A 25,811-nucleotide genomic window follows, 5' to 3' on the forward strand; every position below is an offset into this window, starting at 1 on the left:
TTCTCCAGCATCGATCCTATAATAACCCCCTTACCACCTTTAGGTAAGTATCATATCTCCCCTCTTCCTCCTGTCCACCAGACCGCAAATTAAATCTTCTCAATTTTTCCTCATACTCTACATTCCAAAGGTCAGAAACTACCTTAGTCAATCGCGTTTGGACCCTTTCCAACATCTCTTCATCCTTCTGAAAACCTGGTGACCAAATCTATGCACAATAGTCCATGTGTGGCCTAATCAAAGCCGTATACAACGGAACAAGAATCTCCTTACTTCTACACGTCAGTGTCCTCTGCATCATTCCCAGAAGCCTTTGTGTTGTCTTCACAATTTTGGCGATGTGTCCCCTAAAGTTTAGATCCTTATCCACTATCACCCCCAGATCTCTTATTTCCTCTACCTCCAACAATATATTCTCAACAAGCATAAATTCTGCATCCCATCTTTGTTTTCCAAATTTTAAAACCTTACATTTTGCAACATTGAACTCGCATCTCCATTTCCGTGCCCAATCACTCAATTTATTCAAGTCTTCTTGTAAGGCCACAACATCTTCACTACTCTTCATGGTTCGTCCCAACTTTGCAACATCTGCAAACAACTGAATATCTTCACCTATATCATTAATATACAAGTTAAACAGTAATGGCCCCAAAACAGACCCCTGAGGCACTCCACTACTGACTTTCCATTTCCTGGATATCGCTCCCCCATACACAACTTGTTGATACCTATCAGATAGCCAGTCTCCAATCCAATGCACTAATCTAATATCCAACCCCATCTGCTCTAGTTTGACTATCAATTTATCATGAGGTAATCTATCAAAAGCCGTTGCGAAATCTAAGTATATTACTGTGTATCCTTCTCCTCTGTCCAAGGAAGCAGTCACTTTATTGAAATAAGTAGATTACTAAAACATGACCTCCCTTTAGCAAATCCATGCTGTCCGTCAAAAATAATACCATTGTTGTCAACCCAACTCTGGATCGTAGTTCTCGCAAGCTTCTCCAACAACTTAACCACAACACCTGACACACAGATAGGCCTATAGTTTGATGCTTGAGTTCGATCACCTCCTTTATGAAGTGGCACAATCTTGTCCTCCTTCCACTCTTTAGGGACTTGACCAAGTGCAGGACTCGTATTAAAAAAATATCAAGGCAGGTGTCAACTCCCTGGCACATTCCTTCAGAATACGTGGTGATATATTATCAAGTCCTACAGCCTTATTTACATCTAGTTTACTCAACTTCGCAAACACCTCTTGCTCACTTACAGGCAGTCTATCCTCCCAATCCTCAACTGCTCTCAATCTCTCCATGAAGTCACATTCACAAGATTTAAAGATCTTCATTAACTGCTCATTAAGTATCTTCACCACACATTCTGCAACAGCTGTCTTTATACCATTTTCTCCAATCAATGTCATCCTTCCATAATCATTTTCTTTTGCTGGCTACATATCGAAAGAACTCCCTAGGATTCTTTTTGGCTTCATTAGCTAATCGCTGTTCATACCTCTCTTTAGCTACTCTCACCAACCAAGTCACCCTCCTTGCCTGGTCTTTGTAGACCTCATGAAATTAGTTATTTCCACTTCTCTTATGCTGCTTCCACAATTGCATTCATCTCTTTTCCAGCTAACTCCTCATTCCATGCTACACCCGCAAGTTGTCTCCTGAGCTCTTCCTAATCACACCCCCCCCCTTGTAGTTCCACATATACCCTTTTCTCACAGAGGTCCTTACACTGCTGGCAACCGCCCAGGTAATCACCTCATGGTGACTCTCACCAATTGGTGGATGATTACACCATATTTATAATTACATCCTCTAATGAGATGACCAAATCCAAAGACCCTTAATCCTTGTGTGCCCTCTGTTACATATTGTCTGTGGTAGTTATCCCTCAAAAACTCAAGAAACTCATTTTCTTTACTTCCAGTTGCTATCTCATCATTCCAGTCTATATTGCCATAATTAAAATCACCCATAATGATCACCCTTTTCTTATTTGCTTGGCTAATTTGATGATACATTTCACTATCATCACCATCCACATTACCTAGTCTATAACAACATCCCACCAAGTATTTGATTCCATTCACTTCTATCTCACACCATACTGCCTCAAAACCACTGGCACTATTTCTGTCTTGCATCTCTACTTTGTATGGACATAACTCTTTATCATCAATTGGGGAGTTGAGTTTTCTGGTAGCTTTCTTTTGTGAAAATTATACATCCATTGAATGCATGACGCAAGTCCATGACATAGCGTTGTGTTTGGTGCATGTGCTAAACTGATCTTATTTGAGTAGAGAGCCAATGGATGGAGGGTTGTATGGTTGCAAAACACAAATAAAATATAGGTATTATTTCTGGGAAAATTCCCATGTTACTCCTCTTAAAAACTATTATTTTTATGGCTATTATAGCCCGTTTTTGTTGTGTGTCAAATGTTAATAATATAAAGCAAACAAATTTCTATTTAACCTGATGGTTAAGAAATTTGACTAAAAAAAAAAAGATGCTAAGTGTGTTTAGCAACATCTGAATTTCATATTACAGATGAAAAACCCCAACAGATCATAAGAGGAAAACACCAAGAAACCCTTCCGAACAGAATGGTAGAAAACAAGACATTTCAAGAAATTAATGTAAAACTAGACCATACTGAAAGTGGTCTCTAATTCTTGGTAATTTTTCATTTATGGATATTTATTAGAAGTCTCATTATTGTTGAGACATATACAGAGAATACTGAGAAGCAAAAGAATGGTTGTTTCAGTTAAACTCTTCCTTTCCTATGCAGTTTTCCTAAATTCAAAGCATAAAAATATGCATCTCCTGATGAAAATGCATTTCTTTCATGATGCAAAAGATTTCTCACTTCTTTACTAACCAATTTTGCTTAACTTTCAGGAATGGACTCATCTCTGGCCTCTAGCTGGAACAAATATCAAATAGTAAAGATCTTAACTTTAAGATCTTTACTATTTGCAATGATCTCAAAAGTGTTTTATTTATGCTTACCTGGTTGGTTGAGTGCAGTGTCTCCATCTTTGAATCATCAGGCTGTAGTTTAGAATTCAACTCTACTGGAAGTCTGAAGTGGCTTGGAAAGAGTTCCATTACTAGGTCTCTAGAGCAAGTTTACAGATTATTTAACCTTATCCCATCCACAGCTTTCAAAACTATCAACCTTTCATGAGTGAGATAAAAAAAAAATGGCAGAATAACAGGTAACCCTCAAAGTCCTCCAAAAACAGTTCATCTTCTTAACCAGCTATTTTTCCCCATGTATACCATAAAAGTCACATCTCTTGATAACTGACCTTAATACTATTTAGATGTTCTTTCCCACAGAACACCTTTCTTCAAGTCACTCTCAGCACTCTACATTTTCATACTGAAATAGTATTAAATGGGGTAACCAACATGAGTGTAACTCTTCCTTCCATAGTCTGATTCCTGTTTTTGTTCTGACTCAACTGAACTCTTACTGGAATGGCAGTATTCATTCCCAGTTCAACTCAAATTCTCTAGTCACTATCCAAGAATTGGTTCTCTAACAAGTGTGCCCAGTCAGACCATGCAAAGAATTATATACATACTATTGCAATAATGGCTAATGACTCCAGCTTCCTGCTTAGCTAGTATTGCAGTCCACAACAGCTGTAAAAAAGGCATTAAGATAACATAGAAAGTGCAAAAAACTTCCTTCCTTGCTCAAATGGCAGTTATGCTTTCTGGCCATTCATTAATGCCACTCAGAAAAACTCCTGCTCATAAGGGGGTAATAAGACTGACTAATCTGTTTGTGTGGAGTTGTGGCCAAGGTACTAGAGAGGCTAGTGAAGACCAAGATTCAGAATTGGGATGACAACAGCAAAACTGCTAGGATGATATGTTTAGAATTTACAAAGCCTTTGATAAGTGTCATAACAAGATGGTAATTAAATTAGAACAGTGAGTGTTGGAGATAGAGTTAGTGCACTAGATTAGAGATTGGCTGTCTCATTAGGTATCAGCAAGTTGTAAGAGAGAGAGAGAGAGAGAGAGAGAGTGGAGGGGATGATATGTCAGAAGAGTAGTCACTAGTGGTGTGTCTCAAGGATATTTTTTTGAGGCCATTGCTGTTTAATTTGTATATAAATGATAATGGAAAGGGTTGAATGGTAATATGTAGTTGTTTGCAAATGATGCCAAGTTGAAAAGAGCTATGAGGAATAGAATGGATGTTGTAGCCCTGCAAGAACTTAAATAGACAGTGAATGAGTGGAGCAAACAATTCAATTTAGCAAAGTGTAAGGTAACAATATTCAGGAAGCAAAGATGGGATGCAAAGTATAGGATTCGTATCAGATGAGGTGGAGGAGAGATTAGGGATTAATTTTGAGGATGGTAGGCAAATCTGAAATTTTGGGGACATTTTGCTAAAATCGTAACAGTGAATTGTAGCAATGATGCAGAGGACAATGGCATCAAAAGTGGGGATATTATGATTGTACTGTATAAGGCTTTGATCAGATTGCATGTGGAATAATGTGCACAGATTTGGTCACCTGATTTTCAAAGGGAAGAATTATTATACACACGCATCCACAAGAATATAGTAATTCTATTACAAATATTTCAACCAGAAACTAAATGGTTATCATCGGTGCGTCAGCATGATCACGAGGTGAAGCTACAAATAGGATTAACAAAGAATATTAATCCTATTTACAGAGCTGAGCCACGTGTCGGATGCACCTAGTGGGTGGTTACAATAAATAAGATTATAATTAGGGTCTAAATTTAAAATTAAGTGATTTGAAATAAAATTAATTACATAATGAAATGACAACATTATATTAAAAAATAATATATCTCTACATGCATCTTTACATGATTAAAGATGTAGAGATGCATGCATGAGCCTGCGTAGCTCAGTGGATGTGGCATTTGCACACCACGGCACTTGACCGCACAAAGGAAGACTTCTTGGTTTCGAATCTAGTCGGCGACTAGAGGAAATTTTCCTAAGCCTTTTTTTGACGGTTCTCGAATTAATCAATCTCTGACACGGGCAAACGGGTTTTTCCTCCCGGAAACTCAGGTTTTTCATCCTGTAAACTCAAGAAAATCGACCGTAGAACCCACACTATTTCAGATGTTAAATATATTGGTTAGGGACCACGAGATGGCGGCACTTATTGAACCGTCTCTCTTCACTGGGTGCTGCTTAATTAGTGATAGCCTTGGGCCAGCTATCTCTGATTCGGTACCAGTGGAGATTGAACTGCCCACTCAGTCCAAAAGTTAGATAAGGCTAAAACGGCCTTGCCTACTCCCTACACAGGAATAAATGGCATTAGCTGATTTGAGATGCATGCACGGGTGGCGAAACAATTGCTGAGAATCATTACAATTTAAAAAGCCAATTATTCCAAAATTTAGCAGAGTTCCTATGAACAGTTCAAACTATTTGAATTTAAACTTTTAATGAACCACACAGTTGGAACATGCCATCAACCTGATGCGCTGCTAAAGGAGGTCAGTCGTTACTTCTCTCTTGGGGGCTCCAGGAGAGATGTAGCAAACTACGAACTAATTAATATATTGGGGATGGTTGTTAAAGTAACAGGTCAAAGATAAAATCCAGCATTGAGTGGATTCAATTGCAATACTCTAATAGACAGCATGGTTTTGTAAAAGGTGGATCCTTTTGCATAGGACCTCAGTAATTTACATTTTATAATAGTGATGCCAACAAAATTAGATAAGGGAAATAGCTATATCATGATACTGCTATACTTTTACAAAGACAGAATACCGCATGTCAAACTCATCCTTTGGGATAATTTAATAAATTGGTATTTTGGACAAAGGATATCAATTTAATGCTGCAAAATGTAAGGTTGTGCACTTTGGGTTAAAAAGATTACATACTGTACATGATATTGATGGTACTGAATTGCAGTGAGGGCAGAGACTTGGGAATACTGCTGGACAGAGTGTTGAAGTACAGAGGACATATCATAAGAGTTAGCAAAATAGCTAAAGAATTACTTGGATGTTGAAAAACATACACGTAAAGATAGAGTAGAACTTTCATACTATCATATAAGACTATGATATGGCTACATCTTGACTACTGTGAATAGATTTGATTACCTGGGTTTCTTTGGACAGTGGCAATGCTGCAGAAGGTCTAGTCAGAGGATCAACTCATCTGATCAAACTGATCAGATGATTGGAGTAGAGATCTTACAGTACTTATCTATAAGAAGGGAAATGAAACTGAATATGAAGGAATTTACATACAAGGAACACTTAGCTAGAAAATTCCTGTAACATTTATAGTTTAGAAAAGGCTGAGAAAAGATTATGGAAGGTTCGAGAAGAACAAGCTGGGCTCAGGCCAAATAAGAGGTTGTCATGATAAGATTTTCACTTTAAAAGGTATAGTTGAGAAGGTTAGTAAGGGTGTGCAGACTAAAGCTTTTGCTTGGAGAATGAGTGGAATGGACTGCAAGAATTAACTGTTCATGCCCTGAGAGTAAATGAGTTTAAGGATACTTTACACACATGATAGGTACTGTGTGTAATGGTTAGTGTGCATCTCCCATACTGAGTCTTATGACACCATGGAGATACCAGTGTAATAATAATTATATTTGTGCATGCGAGTCTACAGTTCACCTCTGAAAACTGATAAACTTTGATTTGTATTAGAACTTTCATACACACTTTTCTTTTTAATATTATATTCAATTTTATTCTCCTCAAAAAAGGCCTGTGGTTCAGTGGAAATGGCACTTGCATCCTCTGAGCTGGGCTGCCCATAGATACTTTAGTTCAAATCTAGTTGCCGACTGGAGGAACGTTTTCTAAGCCTATCTTTGACCGGTTCCTCTGAGTTAGTGTATCTCTTGCACAAGCAAGCAGATTTCTTTTCTGGAAACAGGTTTTTGTCCATCTTTTTAAACCCTCCTGGTTCTTGCCAAGTTATGGTATGAAAATTCCATGCATTTGATGTTTACAAGGTCCCTTGGTGGTGAATTATGGAACTTTTTTCCTCAGATATCATTTCTGCACAATATATTGCTGCAAAGTTTTGTTGCATTTAGATCACTAGATGGCACTCCACAAGGTCTTAAACAGGAATACTTTAATTTTGATCACAGTGTATATTATACTTGGAATTGGTGCTCTTTACTAATTAAGATTAACATTAATAATTCTTTAAAACTGAATAATGAAACAACGACATTGACATTTAAAAACTTACAGAAATCTTTGTAAAAATGTATAGTACAAGTGATAGCACAGCTAGATAAGTTCTAATTCTTCTTCCACCAAACCTCTTACACATGAATTCTGGCAAAGTACAGACCTAAAAAAGTAAGTTTAAGATAGAATTAATTACAAATAGCATTCAATATAAAAATTAACAATTAATATCAATCATGACTTAGCATTTATATCTACATAAACAGAAAAGAAAAAATTTACATCAATCATTTGAAGAGGAAAAAATGCGATGCAGCTTAAAATGAGCATTTATATTTGAGGTAATATGGATGAATGTTTAAACACTGATTTTTTTTATATGGATCCCACCCATGAAAGGCTATTATTACACCTATTTGTATCATGAGTGGACTAATGATTTCTTTTTACAGTCTGGAAACCCTACTCTAGAGAGCAGACATGGAACTTTTTCAAGTCATTTTAGGCCTCCAATAAGCAGGGCAGTGGTCTCACACTAAATGATGAAATTCATTTCCCACCTAAAGACAATTACAAATATCCATGCCCACCAGGGCACTCAAACCCATGACCTGTTGGTTGGAGAGCAGGTATGCTAACCACTTGGCAAACAAGGCTGGTAAAACTTTCATTTCAAGAAATAAACATGTCTAGGAATAATTAACTGATGAATGTTTGGTCTAAAATTATTGGGCCAATATTTTGCTTTTGTCCTAATCCATGCTCACACAAACCTACACATTTTATCGCGTAGGCATTCATAACAGAAATCCTACAGAATAGGTTGGTTACTCCTTATTCCTGGAGGTGTTCTATGTCTTTAGAAGTGTGTGTTCATAGGGCTGGTTTGCCTTTTCTGGGGGAGGAAAAACCCGAGTTTCCAGGTGAAACCTTCCCCCACCTCCGTATGAGCAAGCTAACTCATCTTTAGTCGAAAGAGACCAGATAAACGTTCGACACATCACTGATGGATGGGAATCAAACCCAAGTCTTTCCAACCAAAGGGCTTTGTCTATACTGACCAAGCTACAGAGGCATTTTCACAGGCACAAAAGGCATGAACCACACATGCATGCACAAGAATTGGAAATGACTCAAATGACAGCAGCAAGTGAAGTGTCCTGCTAAACATGCTAGTGTCATCTCAAAAGATAGTTACCATGAAGGAATATACTTGATCATCTACACTGAACAGGTATTGTGTAATACGTTCATACATGATCTATGGGTATCAGGGGGGGGTTCCATGAAGTTCCTAGAAAACACCTATTTATTCTGAATCATGTAATATTTTTTTATCTCTCCCCATATTTTCACCTGATACAAAAGGGCACAGTCAATTAGACATAACCACGCATGCTATGACCAGACATGTACTCTGAGGAATTTTTTTTTTTTTTTTTTTTTTTTTTTTTTAATTGTCTTCAGGCATTTCCCACCCAGGAAAGGTTGGGAACCAAGAGTACATATAAAACTGTAGGCAGGCAAAAGATTTATTTTATTTTTTTTGCATTTTTATGTAATCCAGAAACCCTACTCGAGGCCGAATATGGAACTTCAAGTTCTCAGTAAGCAGATGTCTCATACTGGACAGTGAAGTACATCTTCCACATGAAGATAATCACAGACATATACTCACAGGGGAATTTGAATCTGTGGGTTAAGAGACTTAGTATATTACCACTTGGCCAACAAACATGGATACATTCCAACATACCTACCTCCATGTGTGTGGTCTGAGGGAAATAGAAATATCAATGAACTGTGTGTGGCAACCATTATCCTGGAAACTTGTTTTGCTTAATATTCTTCCACTCTTGGAATATCTTAAGAAAAATACTGTGAATAGCCTATAATTATAATCATCACCATGGAGTCAACGACTCATGAGGGATCTTCCATCACACACAGCTCATCCTAGTGTGATTCGAAAGGCATTCATTGTCTCCACACTTACACTTCCAGGCAATTCTTCCAACCACCCACAACTCTCCATCCAAAAACCCACTTCTCATCCCCCATCCTTCCCTACATAGCCTTCCAGGAATGGCCTCCCCTTCTCTCCGTTTCCCCCCATTCTATGAAAAATCGATCCACATCAATCCATTACTAACTTATGTCTTTATCATGTCCCTTCTCTCTTATCTTTCCTTCCAATAAACTCTGCAACGTGCATTGCCTCAATCTATTTTCATGCTTTATACTCTAGAGAAAACATCCCGGTCAATCATCTCTGAATTCCTTCTAACATCTAATCATCCTTTTGAAAACAAGGCGACCAAATCTGTGCAAAGAATCCACATGCAGTCCGATGAAAGCCTTATACAATGAAATCACAATATCCTTATTCCTACATGTCAGTGTTCTCTGTATCGTTGACATAATGCACTGTGCTGTTCAAAAAATTTTAGCAAAATGTATCAGAAATTTCAGGTCCTTATCCATCAACATTTCCATATTCTTCATCACGACCTCTAAGATATTCCCACAAATCTTATACTCGGCATCCTATGTGTGCTTCCGAAACTTTAAAATTTAACCCAGAGGGTTGCTATAATACTGAAAAAGTCGCAGACCAGAGAATTTTCAATACCAGTAGTTTCCTGGATATTGCCACCCTTCAATCAGTGGCCTATAGTCATGCTTTTTTTTTTTTTTTTGAAATTGATAGCTTACCTATGTTGATTAGCAATTTCATATGAACAGTATGAAACTTATCCAGTATCATGTATACTAGCTTTCATTAATGATACGAGTGCCACTTGGGAATGTTGAAAAGCCTAATGTGAAATAACAGGGAAGGTCATAGTATTTTTACTTGACTTTACTTGCAGACTAAAAGTCATGAGCAAAGTTTAACTGTTAAAAGTTTTAATGTGCCAAAATGTAAAGTTATGCACTTTGGAATAACAAGATTACTAGTTGTGTATTACACTGATGGAAATGGAGAGCAGGAACTTCATGAGGTGCTATGGATGTGAAACCAATAGCAGGCAGGAAGCTGAAGTTTAGAAAGCATACTGCAGATATGTGTCTAGCAGTTCAAAGATTTCAAAAAAAATACCAACAGAGTAGAAATAGGAAAATTACTCTTTTTTGTTGGAAGTTTTTTTTCACTTGGTTAGACCATAAATTATATATATATTTAGTTTAATCCCTTATCCAAATATAAGCAAAAAAGGCTTGCACCTTAAGTATCTTCAAGACTGGGGCAACTCGTGGCAAAGGTGGACTAAGTTCTCATCACCTTCCTTAGTATCCCATAATGCAAAACACATCTCCTTGTGGAGATGTATAATGCTATGCATTATGGGAAGGTCACTACCTAGACCGGTAGTGACCTTCCCATAATGTAGTAAAGTAGAGTCTCAGTAAAGATAGGTAGTGACCACTACCTACCTTTACTGAGGTCTCTTCAATGGGAGCCAGACCCAGAGGTGATACCAAGGTTGAAAGAATGCAGAACTCATATTTCCCATTTGTACTCATATTTGTATAAGGGATTAAACTAAATATATAATTTATACTGTAGTCTAACCAAGTGAAAAAAACTTCCAACATCTTTTTCCAGAGTAATTAGTAATAAGGTGCGACACCTTTTGGCAACTGGAAATATGAGTTCTGCATTGCTTCAACCTTGGTATCACCTCTGGGTCTGGCTCCCACTGAAGAGACCTCAATAAAGGTCAAAACCAGTCTGGGTAGTGACCCTTCCTTTGGATTATGGTATGATATTATCATACCATAATCCAAAGATTATGGTATGATAATATCAACAGAAAAATCAAAACCTATGGCCTTTAAAGGACAAGATCCAGCAGGAACTAAAATAGTAATAGATAACAAGATCTTAGAACAGGTGAATTCGTTTAACTACCTAGGATGTATGATCACATATGAAAATGAAAAAGATATAAACCTAAAAACTGCAAAATATTTAAAAATAACAAGTGAAATTAACTCTATATTTAAATCAAACCTAGTTCAAAAACAAACCAGACTAGAAGTATACATACATTAGCCCTACCAGTCTTACTCATGTTCAAAGAATGAAAACAGAAAGATTACCAAAACAAGCCTTAAAATACAAGCCATTAGGAAAAAGAAAACCAGGACGTCCTCTTAAACGATTCAATGAAGACTTCTAACAGGCCATGCTGGGCCTAAATCCTTGATATGCATGATGATATATATATATATATATATATATATATATATATATATCTTAGTTTTAACACGTTTACGAATTTTAACACTTTGAATTTTATTGCTGCCGAGCGAACTCGTACAATCTAATTAATAATAATAGTTTTTAGTTAGATACTGTGTTTGCCGGTGCAACATATGGTTTTGCTTGAGTCTATATATACAGCATAGTTTCTGTATGAGGGGACATGTGATTTATTAATTAGTGTCGTTTTTATCCCAGTTGTCTCTAATTGCACTATTTGTTGAGAAATAGATTACACAGACTGCTTATACCTTATTCACTGACATAATAAAAGTACTTGTTTTTCTTGCCTCTGCAATATAGTGGCTATTGGGGGAGGGCTTGCTTACCGTGGGAGCAAGTTACTATCGCCCTGCTCCGAACGTGTTTCAGCTTTTTTTCATTTGCGAGGTATATGCGAAACTTTTTAATTTCTTTTTTCGAAAAGTAAAATCAGGGGTGAGAGTTATATGTGAGTAAGTACGGTATTTCAATTATGGATAAGTACATTGATACCTTCTTTAAACAGAAAAATATCTCGGATGACAGTGATAATACAAAACGAGTTTGTATTATCACTGTTTTGTGTATAGTTTCTGAAGAAAAAGAGGTCTGTAACAAATCCACAGAAACACAGAATTCCCATCAGTTGCGATGCAATAATATTAACATGCTTAACGAAAGGAAAGATTTGCTGACTTGGTGGACACGCGACCAGTGGATCGCATTCAAAGGTAAATACAATTGGTTATTTTGTAGGAACATTTTTCTGTTTTGCGACTTTTCTCCCTTTACGGTAATTATGCCTATATTATTGTTATTATTCAACAATTGTTTACAGTTTTGAATGTGTATATAAAGTCAATATGAATGAACAGTAGCCTGATTACGAACGCGTAATGAAAGGGACGGGGAGGTTTGGAGCTTCCCCGTATAGTATTCAAAAGGCAAATACAATTGGTTATTTTGTATAGGGCCCCAAAGCTTATTATTATTTATTATTATTCAGGCCTCCAAGGAGTCAAAAGACTCATCGAGGGAGGTCCTTTCTAAGACAAAGTCTGTCAAGACTCATCGAGGGGAGGTCCCCCCCTGAGAAACACAAAGTATATCATACCACTCCTTAAACCCACTGACCGTTCTCGCTTCCACCACTCCATCAGGCAATGCATTCCACGGCTCAACCACCCTCCACACAAAGAAACCACTCCTTACCCTCTTGCTCACAGTTTCCTAACCTTTCGTAACTTCCAGGGATGGCCTCTTGTCATCATTCCTTCCCGCTGATCAACCAAGCGAAAGAACTCCCCAGTGTCAACCCTGTAACCACCTCTCAACAGTTTAAAAGTCTCAATCATATCACCTCTCCTTCTTCTATCCACCAAACTCTGCAGTCCACATTCTCTCAGCCGATCCTCATAACTATCCTTGTACAGTCCTGAAACCATCTTTGTCATCCGTCTTTGTATCCTTTCCACAGTTAATTTATCCCCTTCAAATCCTGGGGACCAAATCTGAGAACAATAGTCCAAGTTTGGTCTGATCAGAGACTTATACAATGGAATGATAACCCTCTTATCTCTGCAGGTCAGTGTCCTTCTCATAATAGCAGCAATCCTCTGTGTTACCTTCACCACCTTTGCAATATGTCCCCTAAACTTCAGGTTTCTATCAATCATCAACCCCAGATCTCTTGTCTCCCCTACTTCCTCCAGTATAACTCCTCCCATAGAGTATGCAGCATCCCATCGATGTTTCCCAAACCTCAAGACCTTACATTTTGCTGCATTAAACTGACACCCCCATTCATTTGCCCATCTATCTAGCTTATTTAAATCCTCTTGCAGGGCTACCACATCTGCACTATTACTAATAATCCTTCCAAGCTTCGCATCATCCGCAAACAACTGAATATCCCCCTGCAATCCACTGGCTATGTCATTGATATAAAGGTTAAACAATATAGGTCCTAGTACTGAGCCCTGTGGGACCCCACTTGTAACCCTCTGCCTCCTGGAAACTGCTCCACCATACACAACTCTCTGATACCTATCAGACAGCCAATCCTGAATCCAGTTGACCAATCTGACATCCAGACCCATGTGCTGCAACTTAAATATCAGCTTATCATGTGGCACCCTGTCAAATGCCTTTGCCAAGTCTAAGAAAATTGCAGTATATGCCTTTCCCTCATCTAATGCTCTTGTAACTTTATTATAAAAGGCTAGCATATTGCTAAAACAAGAGCGTCCTTTCACGAATCCATGTTGATTCTCACAGATAACATTACCCTCATCTGCCCAATGCTGTACACGGTCCCTCACTACTTTCTCCAAGATCTTAACAACTACTGATGACACACAGACTGGCCTATAATTAGACACTTCCAGTCTGTTACCACCCTTATGCAATGGCACTATCTTACCTTCCTTCCATTCCCTGGGCACCTTTGCCAAAGCCAGACTTTCATTGAAAAGCCACGTTAAAGGTATTGTCAATTCCCTAGCACATTCTCTCAAAACTCGTGGCGAAATACCATCCAGTCCCACAGCTTTACTGACATCCAGAGTACTCAGTATCTGAAACACACTCTCCTCCTGTACCTCCAGACCTCGTACCAGTCCTATCCCTCTAGCATTAAAACTGACTCCTCTAGGATGAAATACTCCAATAAAGTGGTCATTGAACAATTCCACTATGTCCTCTGCATCAGTCACTCTATTCCCATTTTTATCCCACAATATCATTCTTCCACAGTCATTTCTCCTCCTACTGGCCACATAGCTAAAAAATTCCCTAGGATTTTCTTTGGATCTTAGGGCCAATCTCCTCTCATATTCCAGTTTTGCTTTCCTTACCACACGAGTCACTCTTCTGGCCTGTGTCTTATATTCCTCATGCATCTCTTCACCTGTCTCCTTATATCTCTTCCATAGCCTCTTTTTTGCATGCAATTCCTGTTTAATATTGTTTGTCATCCACTTTACTCCAAATTGCGCCCTCTTCTTCACTCGTGGTATACAACTTAACATTGCTGATAAGAAATATTCTTTCACAATTTCCCACGCACTGGTGATATCCCTGCCTTCCAATTCCTCCCTCCATGAAACTTCCCGAAGTTGACGTCTAAGACTATTATAATCACCTGCCTTATAATTCCACATAAGTTCCCGTCTCTTTGATACTCCTGCATGTCTATTCATTTTCCAAGTCAAAACCATATGGTCACTCTCTCCAACTGGTGGGAGAGACGTCAACTCAGTTATTATCAACTCTTCTGATGCTAAGAAAAGGGTTTGTGTCCACCTCAAAACTCTGAAACAGAATTTGGAAACATTTTCCGAATTTAAAAAAAATCACAGAAAAAATTTCTGTGATTTTTTTGAAATCACAGAAATTTCTTAACTTTTTATAAGAAATTTCTGATTTCATGATCCATTTCAGGCTACAGTCACGAGAACGACCTTTCGTTATCGAAAAAAGAGCAGCTAATTGAGCTTTCAAGTGACAGTGGGCTTAAAATGCAATTCCGTGATCGTGGTTTGGCTCGATTCTGGATCTTGCCTTCAGTGAGAGTGAATTTCGCGAATTATTTGAAGAAGTCGAAAATCGTCATGAAGTTTTCTACAACCTATCTTTGTGAGAAACAATTTTCATTGTTTCTTTCAAAGATAGGTTGTATCGAAATATTTTGTTTTTATTTCTTCAAATAAAAACAAAATACAGAATTCGTCTTAGTGTGTGCCAATCTTCAACTGAAGTTGACCAATATTGAGCCAGATATCCAGCAACTCTGCAGAGGCCGAGAAGCTGAACCATCTCATTAAAAGTAAATAGTGACATAATTATATCATATTATTTATTTGTTTAATAAAAATTAAAACTTTGTTTTAATTTTTATCCACAAAATTTAATTTTTTATCTATATATCCGGCCTGGTTGGCTGGCTCTCCAGCCAAAAGGCTGCGAGTTCGAATCCTGCAGTAGGCATGGATGTTTGTGATTGCCTGTGAAAATACTAGTGGTCAGAGGTAGACAGCATTGGTGTAGATGATGATTGTAGTTGCGGTTAGTGAAGAAGGAGAGTTGTAGAGTAGGTGCCCTTCCTCGATGTGTCTTTGGACTACCTGGAGGTAGTATGTAATAATGATATCGACAAGCTTTATATGTTCACATGTTCAGATTTTATACCTGGTGTATATGACAACCACTTGTTTTAGCATTTTTAAAACTTCAAATATCTTATATACCAACATATACAGTAAACATATACTATTTGAAAATCCATCTTCTTGTTTTCGGTTATCTGACGATCAAGAAACATGCTGTTAGTGACAACGTACAATTCTGTTTTAGTTTTAATGAAACTAACTAATATTTAAGGAATTGACAGCGTATACTAGAAATATAGATTAAATAAACTTTAATTTATACTTTCCGATATTTCGGCAAACGTCACGTTGCCATCTTCTTGGGAACTTACTACTAAGACACGTGCACACAAGTACTAATAACAGCAAATGAGACTAAAGCTAGGAAGCTTTAGTTTTCCTAAAGTCCTGATGGTGCCCCCTGGCGGGCTATATTGGTAGTTCTTGGCCATTGGGCTGAAGTTCTTCTGATAAACGTTTCCCAAATTTGGGGCAGTCTCATGCATCCAAATTTGTTGAGGTTTGGCATGTTCCTAAGGGCCGAGGCCGATTCCATGAATAGTCTTTCATACTTGAACTTGCTGCGGTGTATTACTGTGGCTTTCTTCCATCTTATTCTGTGGCGAGTATCTAGAGCGTGGTCTGTAAGCCCAGAGTGGCTGTACTGGTGAAATCGGATGTAATCCTTGTGTTCTGAGATTCTGATATTTGCTGTCCTGCCTGTTTGGCCAAAGTAGGATAGTTTACAGCTGCAAGGGACCTGGTATACACCAGGTAGGTCTAGGGGAAGTGGTTGGTCTTTGGTGGAGCAGATAAGGGATGCCAGTTTTCTATGTGGTCTGTAACAAGTGGTCAAGTCATGTTTTTTTAAGATTTTATTGATTTTTTCCGAGGTGCCTCGGATGTAGGGAATGGTGATGGATTTAGAGTAATCTTTATTGTGAAGGGGAGGGGGTGGTGGGTTGTGGATAACTGGGTTAAGTATTTTTTGGATTTTTTGGAGGGGGTAGCCGTTGGCTGAGAAAGTGTCACGAATGTGATTTAGTTCAGTGGTTAGGGCTTGATCATTAGAACAGATTATTTTTGCCCTGTTGAATAATGTTTTAATAACTCCATATTGTTGTGAGGGGGGGGGGATTGTCGGTGAATGTATCTGCCTGTATGGGTGGGTTTTCTATAAACTGAGAAAACCAAGGTTGTATCAGGTTGGCGGGTGACTAGTGTGTCTAGGAAGGGGAGGTTATTGTTTTCCTCTTTTTCCAGGGTGAATTTGATTCTGGGGTGTTGGTTGTTTAAGTGTGTTAGGAAGGAGAGGAGTGAATCCGGGCCATGTGGCCAAATAGTGAAAACATCATCAACGTAGCGAAGCCATATGGTAGGTTTTTGTGGGGCTGAGTTTAAGGCTTTCTCTTCAAAACGTCTCCATGAAGAAGTTGGCCAAGGGTGGGGAAAGTGGTGAACCCATGGCTGTCCCCTCTATCTGTTTGTAGAATTTTTCCTGCCAAACGAAATAGCCTGAGTTCATTGTAAACTGAAATAGGGCTGAGATATCAGGAGGAAATTTAGCTTGGATTAGCTCTAAGGTTTCTTTGAGGGGGACATTCGTGAATATGGAGGAGACATCAAAACTGACCATTATGTCATTATGTTGGAGTGCAAGATTTTCTATACTGGCTTTGAAGTGGGCTGAGTTTTTTTATGTGTGATGGTGTATTGCCAGTATAGTGTGAGAGCGCTTTGGCTAAATGCTTGGCTAGTTTGTAAGTGGGGGAATCAATGCCATCCACTATGGGACGTAATGGCACATTTTCTTTGTGTATTTTTGGGAGCCCATATATGCGGGGGGGGGGGGTCTAGAGTTATAGGGTTTTAGTCTGTTGGTAATCTCCACAGGCCAAGAAGTGACCTTCTTAAGGAGCCTATGGAGTTTTCTAATTTGTGAGTTGGTGGGATTGTAATCAATGGGGAGGTAAGTGGAACGATCTAATAATAAAGCCTTGAGCTTACCTGTGTAGATTAGATCGTTATTAGATTAGATTAGTAGATTAGATAAATTATTAGATCGTTCCACTTACCTCCCAATTGATTACAATCCCACCAACTCACAAATTAGAAAACTCCATAGGCTCCTTAAGAAGGTCACTTCTTGGCCTGTGGAGATTACCAACAGACTAAAACCCTATAACTCTAGACCCCCCCCCCGCATATATGGGCTCCCAAAAATACACAAAGAAAATGTGCCATTACGTCCCATAGTGGATGGCATTGATTCCCCCACTTACAAACTAGCCAAGCATTTAGCCAAAGCGCTCTCACACTATACTGGCAATACACCATCACACATAAAAAACTCAGCCCACTTCAAAGCCAGTATAGAAAACTTTGCACTCCAACATAATGACATAATGGTCAGTTTTGATGTCTCCTCCCTATTCACGAATGTCCCCCTCAAAGAAACCTTAGAGCTAATCCAAGCTAAATTTCCTCCCGATATCTCAGCACTATTTCAGTTTACAATGAACTCAGGCTATTTCGTTTGGCAAGAAAAATTCTACAAACAGATAGAGGGGAGAGCCATGGGTTCACCACTTTCTCCACCCTTGGCCAACTTCTTCATGGAGACGTTTGAAGAGAAAGCCTTAAACTCAGCCCAACAAAAACCTACCATATGGCTTCGCTACGTTGATGATGTCTTCGCTATTTGGCCACATGGCCCGGATTCACTCCTCTCCTTCATAACACACTTAAACAACCAACACCCCAGAATCAAATTCACCCTGGAAAAAGAGGAAAACAATAACCTCCCCTTCCTAGACACACTAGTCACCAGCCAACCTGATGGAACCTTGGTTTTCTCAGTTTATAGAAAACCCACCCATACAGGCAGATACATTCACCAACAATCCCCCCCCCCTCACAACAATATGGAGTTATTAAAACATTATTCAACAGGGCAAAAATAATCTGTTCTAATGATCAAGCCCTAACCACTGAACTAAATCACATCCGTGACACTTTCTCAGCCAACGGCTACCCCCTCCAAAAAATCCAAAAAATACTTAACCCAGTTATCTACAACCCACCACCCCCTCCCCTTCACAATAAAGATTACTCTAAATCCATCACCATTCCCTACATCCGAGGCACCTCGGAAAAAATCAATAAAATCTTAAAAAAACATGACTTGACCACTTGTTACAGACCACATAGAAAACTGGCATCCCTTATCCGCTCCACCAAAGACCAACCACTTCCCCTAGACCTACCTGGTGTATACCAGGTCCCTTGCAGCTGTAAACTGTCCTACTTTGGCCAAACAGGCAGGACAGCAAATATCAGAATCTCAGAACACAAGGATTACATCCGATTTCACCAGTACAGCCACTCTGGGCTTGCAGACCACGCTCTGGATACTCGCCACAGAATAAGATGGAAGAAAGCCACAGTAATACACCGCAGCAAGTTCAAGTATGAAAGACTATTCATGGAATCGGCCTCGGCCCTTAGGAACATGCCAAACCTCAACAAATTTGGATGCATGAGACTGCCCCAAATTTGGGAAACGTTTATCAGAAGAACTTCAGCCCAAAGGCCAAGAACTACCAATATAGCCCGCCAGGGGGCACCATCAGGACTTTAGGAAAATGCTAGCTTCAGTCTCATTTGCTGTTATTAGTACTTGTGTGCATGTGTCTTAGTAGTAAGTTCCCAAGAAGATGGCAATGTGACGTTCGCCGAAATATCGGAAAGTATAAATTAAAGTTTATTTAATCTATATTTCTAGTATACGCTGTCAATTCCTTAAATATTAGTTATCATGTTTAACCAGCGTATAAGCCTCTCAACAAGTTTAATGAAACTAATATTTTGCAGGTTAGAAAATATTTACGAACAAAGGAATAAAAATATTCTGTCCATTTCAGCTTTTGTATATTCGTATATTTTTCCAGATGCAAAAATACAAGATATCAGCCATTTCATCTGGATGCAAAAAGGCAAGTCAAAGGAAATGATCATCTTGGTTGGTACCAATGATTTGAGAGGCGAGAAGTATTCTATGAGGGAGGATGTAAAGGAGTTGTTAGAAAAAGTAAAACTGAAGCGCGAGAAGGTAAACATTGTAAGCTCCTACCATGCTATGACAGAGATGAACTGAGGAGGAATGCATTCATAGCCAATGAGTCTCTATGTAAATTGTGCAAAATGAATGATGTAGAATCTGTGGTCTCTTTGACAGAAAGAAGGATTTGTACAATGCTAATGGACTGCATCTAAATGGTTTTGGTTAGATGTCTGGAGAGAGTTTTGTTCACCAAGCATGATGAAGTGCAAATTCAAGGAAACTTAAGCAATTAGGGTGGAAGCAAGTGAGTTTATGTGAAGCATCCATGAAAAGAGCGAGTTGGTGAATGATCAAGTGAGGAATCTGGTCTCTCAAACAAAAATGTTGAATAGGGTAGTCAATTCAGAAAATAAAGGTGGGTGGGGAAACTAAAGGATGCTGCAGTTTCTATATACTTAAGCCAGAAGTATTAGGAACAAGAGGGAGGAGTTTTTGGCATTGGTTAGTGCAACCTTGCCAAAAGTTAAGCATTAGTGAGATTGACTAACAGCAGATGTAATTACAGGGATTGAATGTGATGGGTGTAGTATTTATGGGGAAGATATACAAGATAGGCTGGGGGGGGGGTGCGTATTGCTGCTGATAGCAGATGAATTGCAACCAAAAAGAATAGGTTCATTTGAAGCAGTCTGGTGTGAGATTAAGACCAATAAGAAAAAATATACAGCTGGGTGTGGCTGTAGGCCAGGGAGTTCCACAGATGACCTGGAAGAGACGCTTCACCAAATTAGTACAATGAGTACAAGTCGAGTGATCATTATGGAGGACTTCAACTATGGAGATACAGACTGGAAGGAAGATCACATGGCAGGAAGGAAAGAGAACTTATACACCTGCAGAGAGACAATTACTTAAGGCAGCATGTGATGGAAGGGACTAGGGGTAGGAGAGTATTGGACCTGGTTGGAGGATCAGAAGAGCTATTTATAACCAAGGTGACAATATTGCCACCAATTGGTGAAAGTGACCATGCAGTCTTTACTTGGGAGATTATAAAACATGAGGAATATTCTATCAAGAAGAGGTATTTATGGAACTACAAGACAGGTGATTATGATGCTTAGGAAGAAGCTTAAATCTATACCTTAGCATAAAACACTACAAGGTAAGGTAGCAATATAGCTAAAGGTCTTCTAGAAGAAGCAATATTAAATTGTGTACCTAAGGTAAGGAGGGCTAATTGGGTCAGAGTTGGATGAGTAATATCATTAAGTAAGAGCTGCAGAGGAAAAAAATGTTGTGGAGTATATAACAAGAAGGATGACCAGCATGATAATGAAGGCAAAATCAGATTATGAGAAGAATCTAGCTGAGCAGGACAAAGGAAATCCCAAAGAGTTCTTTCGTCATGTGGCAAGTAAGAGGAAGGACTATGGAAAATTAACCTTAATGAGTGATAGTCATAAGGAGACTGAAGCGGATAAAATAGTTGAGTTGCTGAGTGACCACTTTGCAAGGGGTATATCATTCTAGTGAGGTTGCTGCTTTAACATATGTGACAGATACTAATGTGGAAACAGAGGTGGATGAATCTGAGGTTCTTAGGATATTGCAGAATCTCAATGTAAATACAGCTGTGGGATTAGATGGGATATTAGCTAGGGTTTTGCAGGAATGTGCAAGAAAACTGGCAATGCCTTTGACTAGGCTGTTTAATTAATCGGAGTTCTAGTAGAGTTCCAAGGGAGTAGAAAGAGGGCAAAATAATTCCTAAGGGAGGTTCAAAGACTACAGTAGTAAATATAGACCAATCAGCATCTCAGGTGTGGTCATAAAAGTACTAAAAAAACTTGGTAAAAAAAAAGAATTCAAGAATGGGTAGATAAAAATAATAAAAATATGATACTGTATGAGGGTTGGTCACTCCTTAGGAATTTACTAACTTTTTATAATAGAGTAACAGCTGAGTTTGATAAAGGAAATGGCTACATGATTTTGCAGGATTTTGTAAAGGCATTTGAGGGAATGCCACTTAGAACTCTTTGACACAAATTAGAATAAATGGGGATGGATATGTGGCTAGGAGGGTGGCTGCTGGGCACATATCAAAAAGTGGTATATGGAAAGGCAGAATTGGGGTGAAAACAGGTGATTAGTGGCATGCCACAAGGTTCAGTGCTGGGACCATTGCTGTCTGACTTGTACATAAATTATATAGGAAATAACCTGAAAGGAAATATTCAGTTGTTTGCCTGATGATGTGAAATTAGGTAGAGTATAGTTAATCAAGGCGATGTGGAAAGCTTGCAAGAAGATTTAAATAAGCTGTCAGTATGGAGAAAAGTTAATGGGTGTCAGTTTAATGTCGAGAAATGTAAAGTTATGCATTTTGGGATAAATAGATTACAAGCCATTCATCACATCGATGGCACTGTGCTCCAGGAAATAGATGAAGCTAGAGATTTAGGGATGGTGGTAGACAGATTTAATGTTTAGAGGCATAACCAGACATTACTTGGCTATTGAACACATTAACAAGGAGGCAGCTTTCATTCCTCTTTATATGGCCTTGATACGCCCAAATTTGGATTACTGTGCTCAAGTCTGGTCAGACTTGAGCATAGTAATCCAAATTCATTAACCAACTTCTGCAATCCACACACCTTCAATGTATCCTCATAAGGAACATTCCATATGCATCTTGGTCACTCACCTCTGAATCCTCTCCACTGCTTCCACATCCCCAGGAAACCCATTTCTTGGGGATGTGGAAGCAGTGGAGAGGATTCAGAGGTGAGTGACCAAGATGCATATGGAATGTTCCTTATGAGGATACATTGAAGGTGTGTGGATTGCACAAGTTTGTTGATATCTTAAATTGCTTAAAGGATTTCATAGGATAGATACAGGGGAAATATTTCAGTATTTGACTAGAGGGACCAGAACAAGGGGTCATCCCGGGAAGTAAGTTGAATAAAGGTGTGGTCTGTAGGGGGTGTGAAGACTATATTTTTTGCTTGGAGAGTTGTGAATAAGCAGAATGGGGTACCAGAGTTGGTTGCGAGTGCTTTGTCTGTTAATGGGTTCACAGAGAGGTATGATAGATTGTGTGGATAGATAAGGTCTCCCACGATTAGTCTTAGCACTCTATAGAAGTGCCTGTATAATAATTATATAAAGCTCACCCTTTCCAATCCAAGCTTGGGATTATATGGAAAAATTTTTCTTCTTCCAAATACTAAATCTAACTATGGTCACTTCATCGGCTTTATGTTCCCTGCTCATGTATTCTTAATTATTTAAATAAATCTGTCTACTGAATGGAGAAAAGAAGATGAAATATCAGAACTAAATGACCATGGTTTAACTGCTGTCCACTAAATTAAATGGTAGGAAATGACAGATCATCAGCTCTTTTACATTTAGGAATACTGAAAAGAATCCCGAGGCTTTTTTACATCAAACTTTAAACAATTTCACATTGTGGAGGTAGTTATCTGGGAAATGAACTTTTAACTGGTATTGATTACTTAAAAATAATGTAACTTTTTGTTAGGTGAATTATTACCATACGTATATAAACAGTGTCCTCCAAAAGTAACGCAGTGAATTTCAGAAATATTTAACAGGAATTTCTGTCCGGACTCTATGACAATCGAATATACTCTCTGGGTATGATTATAAAAAAATAAATCCGCTAACGCCTTTTATTTTCAAATAGTTTGTATGGCGAACCCGTTTAATCTCCAGGTAGCAAAACAGAGATAGCTGGTCCAAGACAACACTAATTATAACCAGCATCCAGTGAAGAGACGGCTGACAAGCACCGCTATAAGACTATATTATGCTGCCTTGTTTGAAACTAATCAAGAGGGCTAAACAGAGATTCTATTTCCCATCAGACTAATAGTAGCTCCTTACGCAAGATCATTTTAACAAAATCACAGCAAATAATCTTTGTACAATATTTACCATTATATTTCAGCTGTATATATTTTGCATAATCTATTTCGGGAATAGTTAAGAATATGGGAATAATACCCACATCTCGGTACGAAATTCTTAGACAAGACAACTCTTGTTCATAAAATACAATAGAAAAAATATACTATTTATCTATATTATCTAAATGTAAATATTTTTCACAAAAGAGGAATTTTATTTTTTACTCTTCACTGTACTTGGGCGCTATTCTTGAGTTCTATAATCTCACTTAATACATGTACCTACAAATTCATACTCATTATCAATAATAAAGATAACCATAAAATCTACAACTAAACTATAATATAGTTTTAGAACGTTGTTGACACCTGAATAAAAGTGCCACTTGAAACTAACAAACGATGCAGCACCTGTAACTGGAAGAGAACTTTGCGCCTTCAATGATATATGACAAAACGGAATTTTCCCACTGTGGAACTTATAATCCCTAAGTAGATACGAGAGGAAAAAATACTCCGATTTCGTAATTTATGTTACTATATTATCTACGAAAGTTAGCCACAATAAACAAACAGAATGATATTTTTCTTTTCAGAAGTTATTATGAAGTAAGTTGCGTATTGCATAACATTACACTATAGTTACCTGAAAAGAATGAAAACGGATAAGCAATAATTTTGCTTACACGACAGAAAAGACTAAGTTTAAGCAAATGCAGAATTCTAGTAAGCAATGGATAAATTAAGGAAGAAAACAATTAGCTAATATAAAATATTAACACCTGTTTACGTACGTTAACTGTAAAAAGATCCAGAGTACTCATAATCCGAAGCAACGTGCACGGCATGACTTCCGCACGTCTTAGGGTTCAGTCTACTCTACACAAATGCACGATCCGGCAGCTGGGCGCATTGCTAGAGTAAACTCAAGTTCTCCAAACATTTCGAATTGGGACATTATTCGGAAACCACCGAATGTTGCCCTCAGAGTATATGATCTGGCCGTTTAGCAGTATTAGATGCTGTTCAAGTATAAAGAAGTAACTAGTAAAATAATTTCCACAGGCATATAAATGCTAATTTGTTCATTATACTTCATATAAAGCAGTTATAGCTTATTCACACCTATACTTTAATAAGAAGCAGTTGCTTGGCTCTAAAAATACATTAGAACCCGAAATTTATGGCAAAACTAAATAAAGCTTAATTGAATGAAAATCTTGTCTTATTGACAAAGAAGATACGGATCCTCTTACTGAGTTCGGCGAGATACGGATCGGAAACAGCCTTCATTCAATGCTTTGATCAATTGCTGCACAGCAATTTCTGCTTGTCTGCAAGCCTCTCCAGACGACAGCGATCTCAAAATGGATCACAATTACGCTTCTAAGAAGAACAATGTAGGTTATTTTTCCATTGATTAGCCAACCGGGTTATTTCACCATTTGAGAAACCAGCCCGCTCTGCTGTTTTCAAAACCGTGGCTTCAGGCAGACGGGCACCCACAATAAGTCCTTTATCAAACTCAGAAAGCTCCCTAGTTTTTCTCATTGTGATCAACGCTATTGACGATTACTGAGCAGCAGCATTCTTAAGTAGCTGCCTAGAACACGTGGTTACGCACATGACCAAGTATTTTGCATGTACGCTGCGTTAAGTGACGTTTACGTACAATCTGCATAGATGTTTCTAATTCAATGGCCGGTATGTGCACTGTTCAATCCAGTTTCCCTTTCTTGAGAAGGGGGAAAAAATGCAGCCATTGGCAGCATCATGATATAATCCACAGGATTCCCAGATTAGTATTTCTCTAAGATACTTTTTTATGTGATTCTAAAGTAATCAACAGGACTTTCGGATGTGGAGATGAAAATTATGCGAATAAATGAAATCCGCATGATATTCCTCATATCACTAATATTTTCGTATTAGTGAAAATTCAAGTTTCTAAACTTTCATATGAAGTTTGGAATCTTGAACCAATTAATCTGAAGGAAGAAAGTGTCAATAAGTGGCATTCTTGGTCAACAGCGATGTTTGATTTTGTGAAGTGAGGCCTCGCCTATTCTCGGAAAAGATGCAGTGCGGGATGTCCATGAATTCTAAGGCAGGCCTTGAGTAACTACAAGACTAATAACTCCTTCAGCGAAAGGTTTCATGATTAAAGGACATGCCATGACA

General features: G+C 38.3%; 1 protein-coding gene across 1 annotated transcript in view; it reads right to left on the reverse strand.

Annotated features, from left to right (window-relative positions):
• Positions 1–25,811, reverse strand: part of LOC150093847 (sodium/myo-inositol cotransporter-like) — a 252,092-nt gene that overhangs the window by 205,514 nt on the left and 20,767 nt on the right. Inside the window, exon 5 of the mRNA XM_090412588.1 lies at positions 7,282–7,386. Within this exon, the coding sequence (XP_090268714.1) occupies positions 7,282–7,386 (105 nt within the window). The remainder of the gene's footprint in view (positions 1–7,281; positions 7,387–25,811) is intronic.

This window comes from Typopeltis vanoorti, chromosome 23, assembly GCF_054136105.1.
Source record: "Typopeltis vanoorti isolate ZY-2024b chromosome 23, IOZ_Tvanoo_1.0, whole genome shotgun sequence".
Classification (NCBI taxonomy): Eukaryota; Metazoa; Arthropoda; class Arachnida; order Uropygi; family Thelyphonidae; genus Typopeltis; species Typopeltis vanoorti.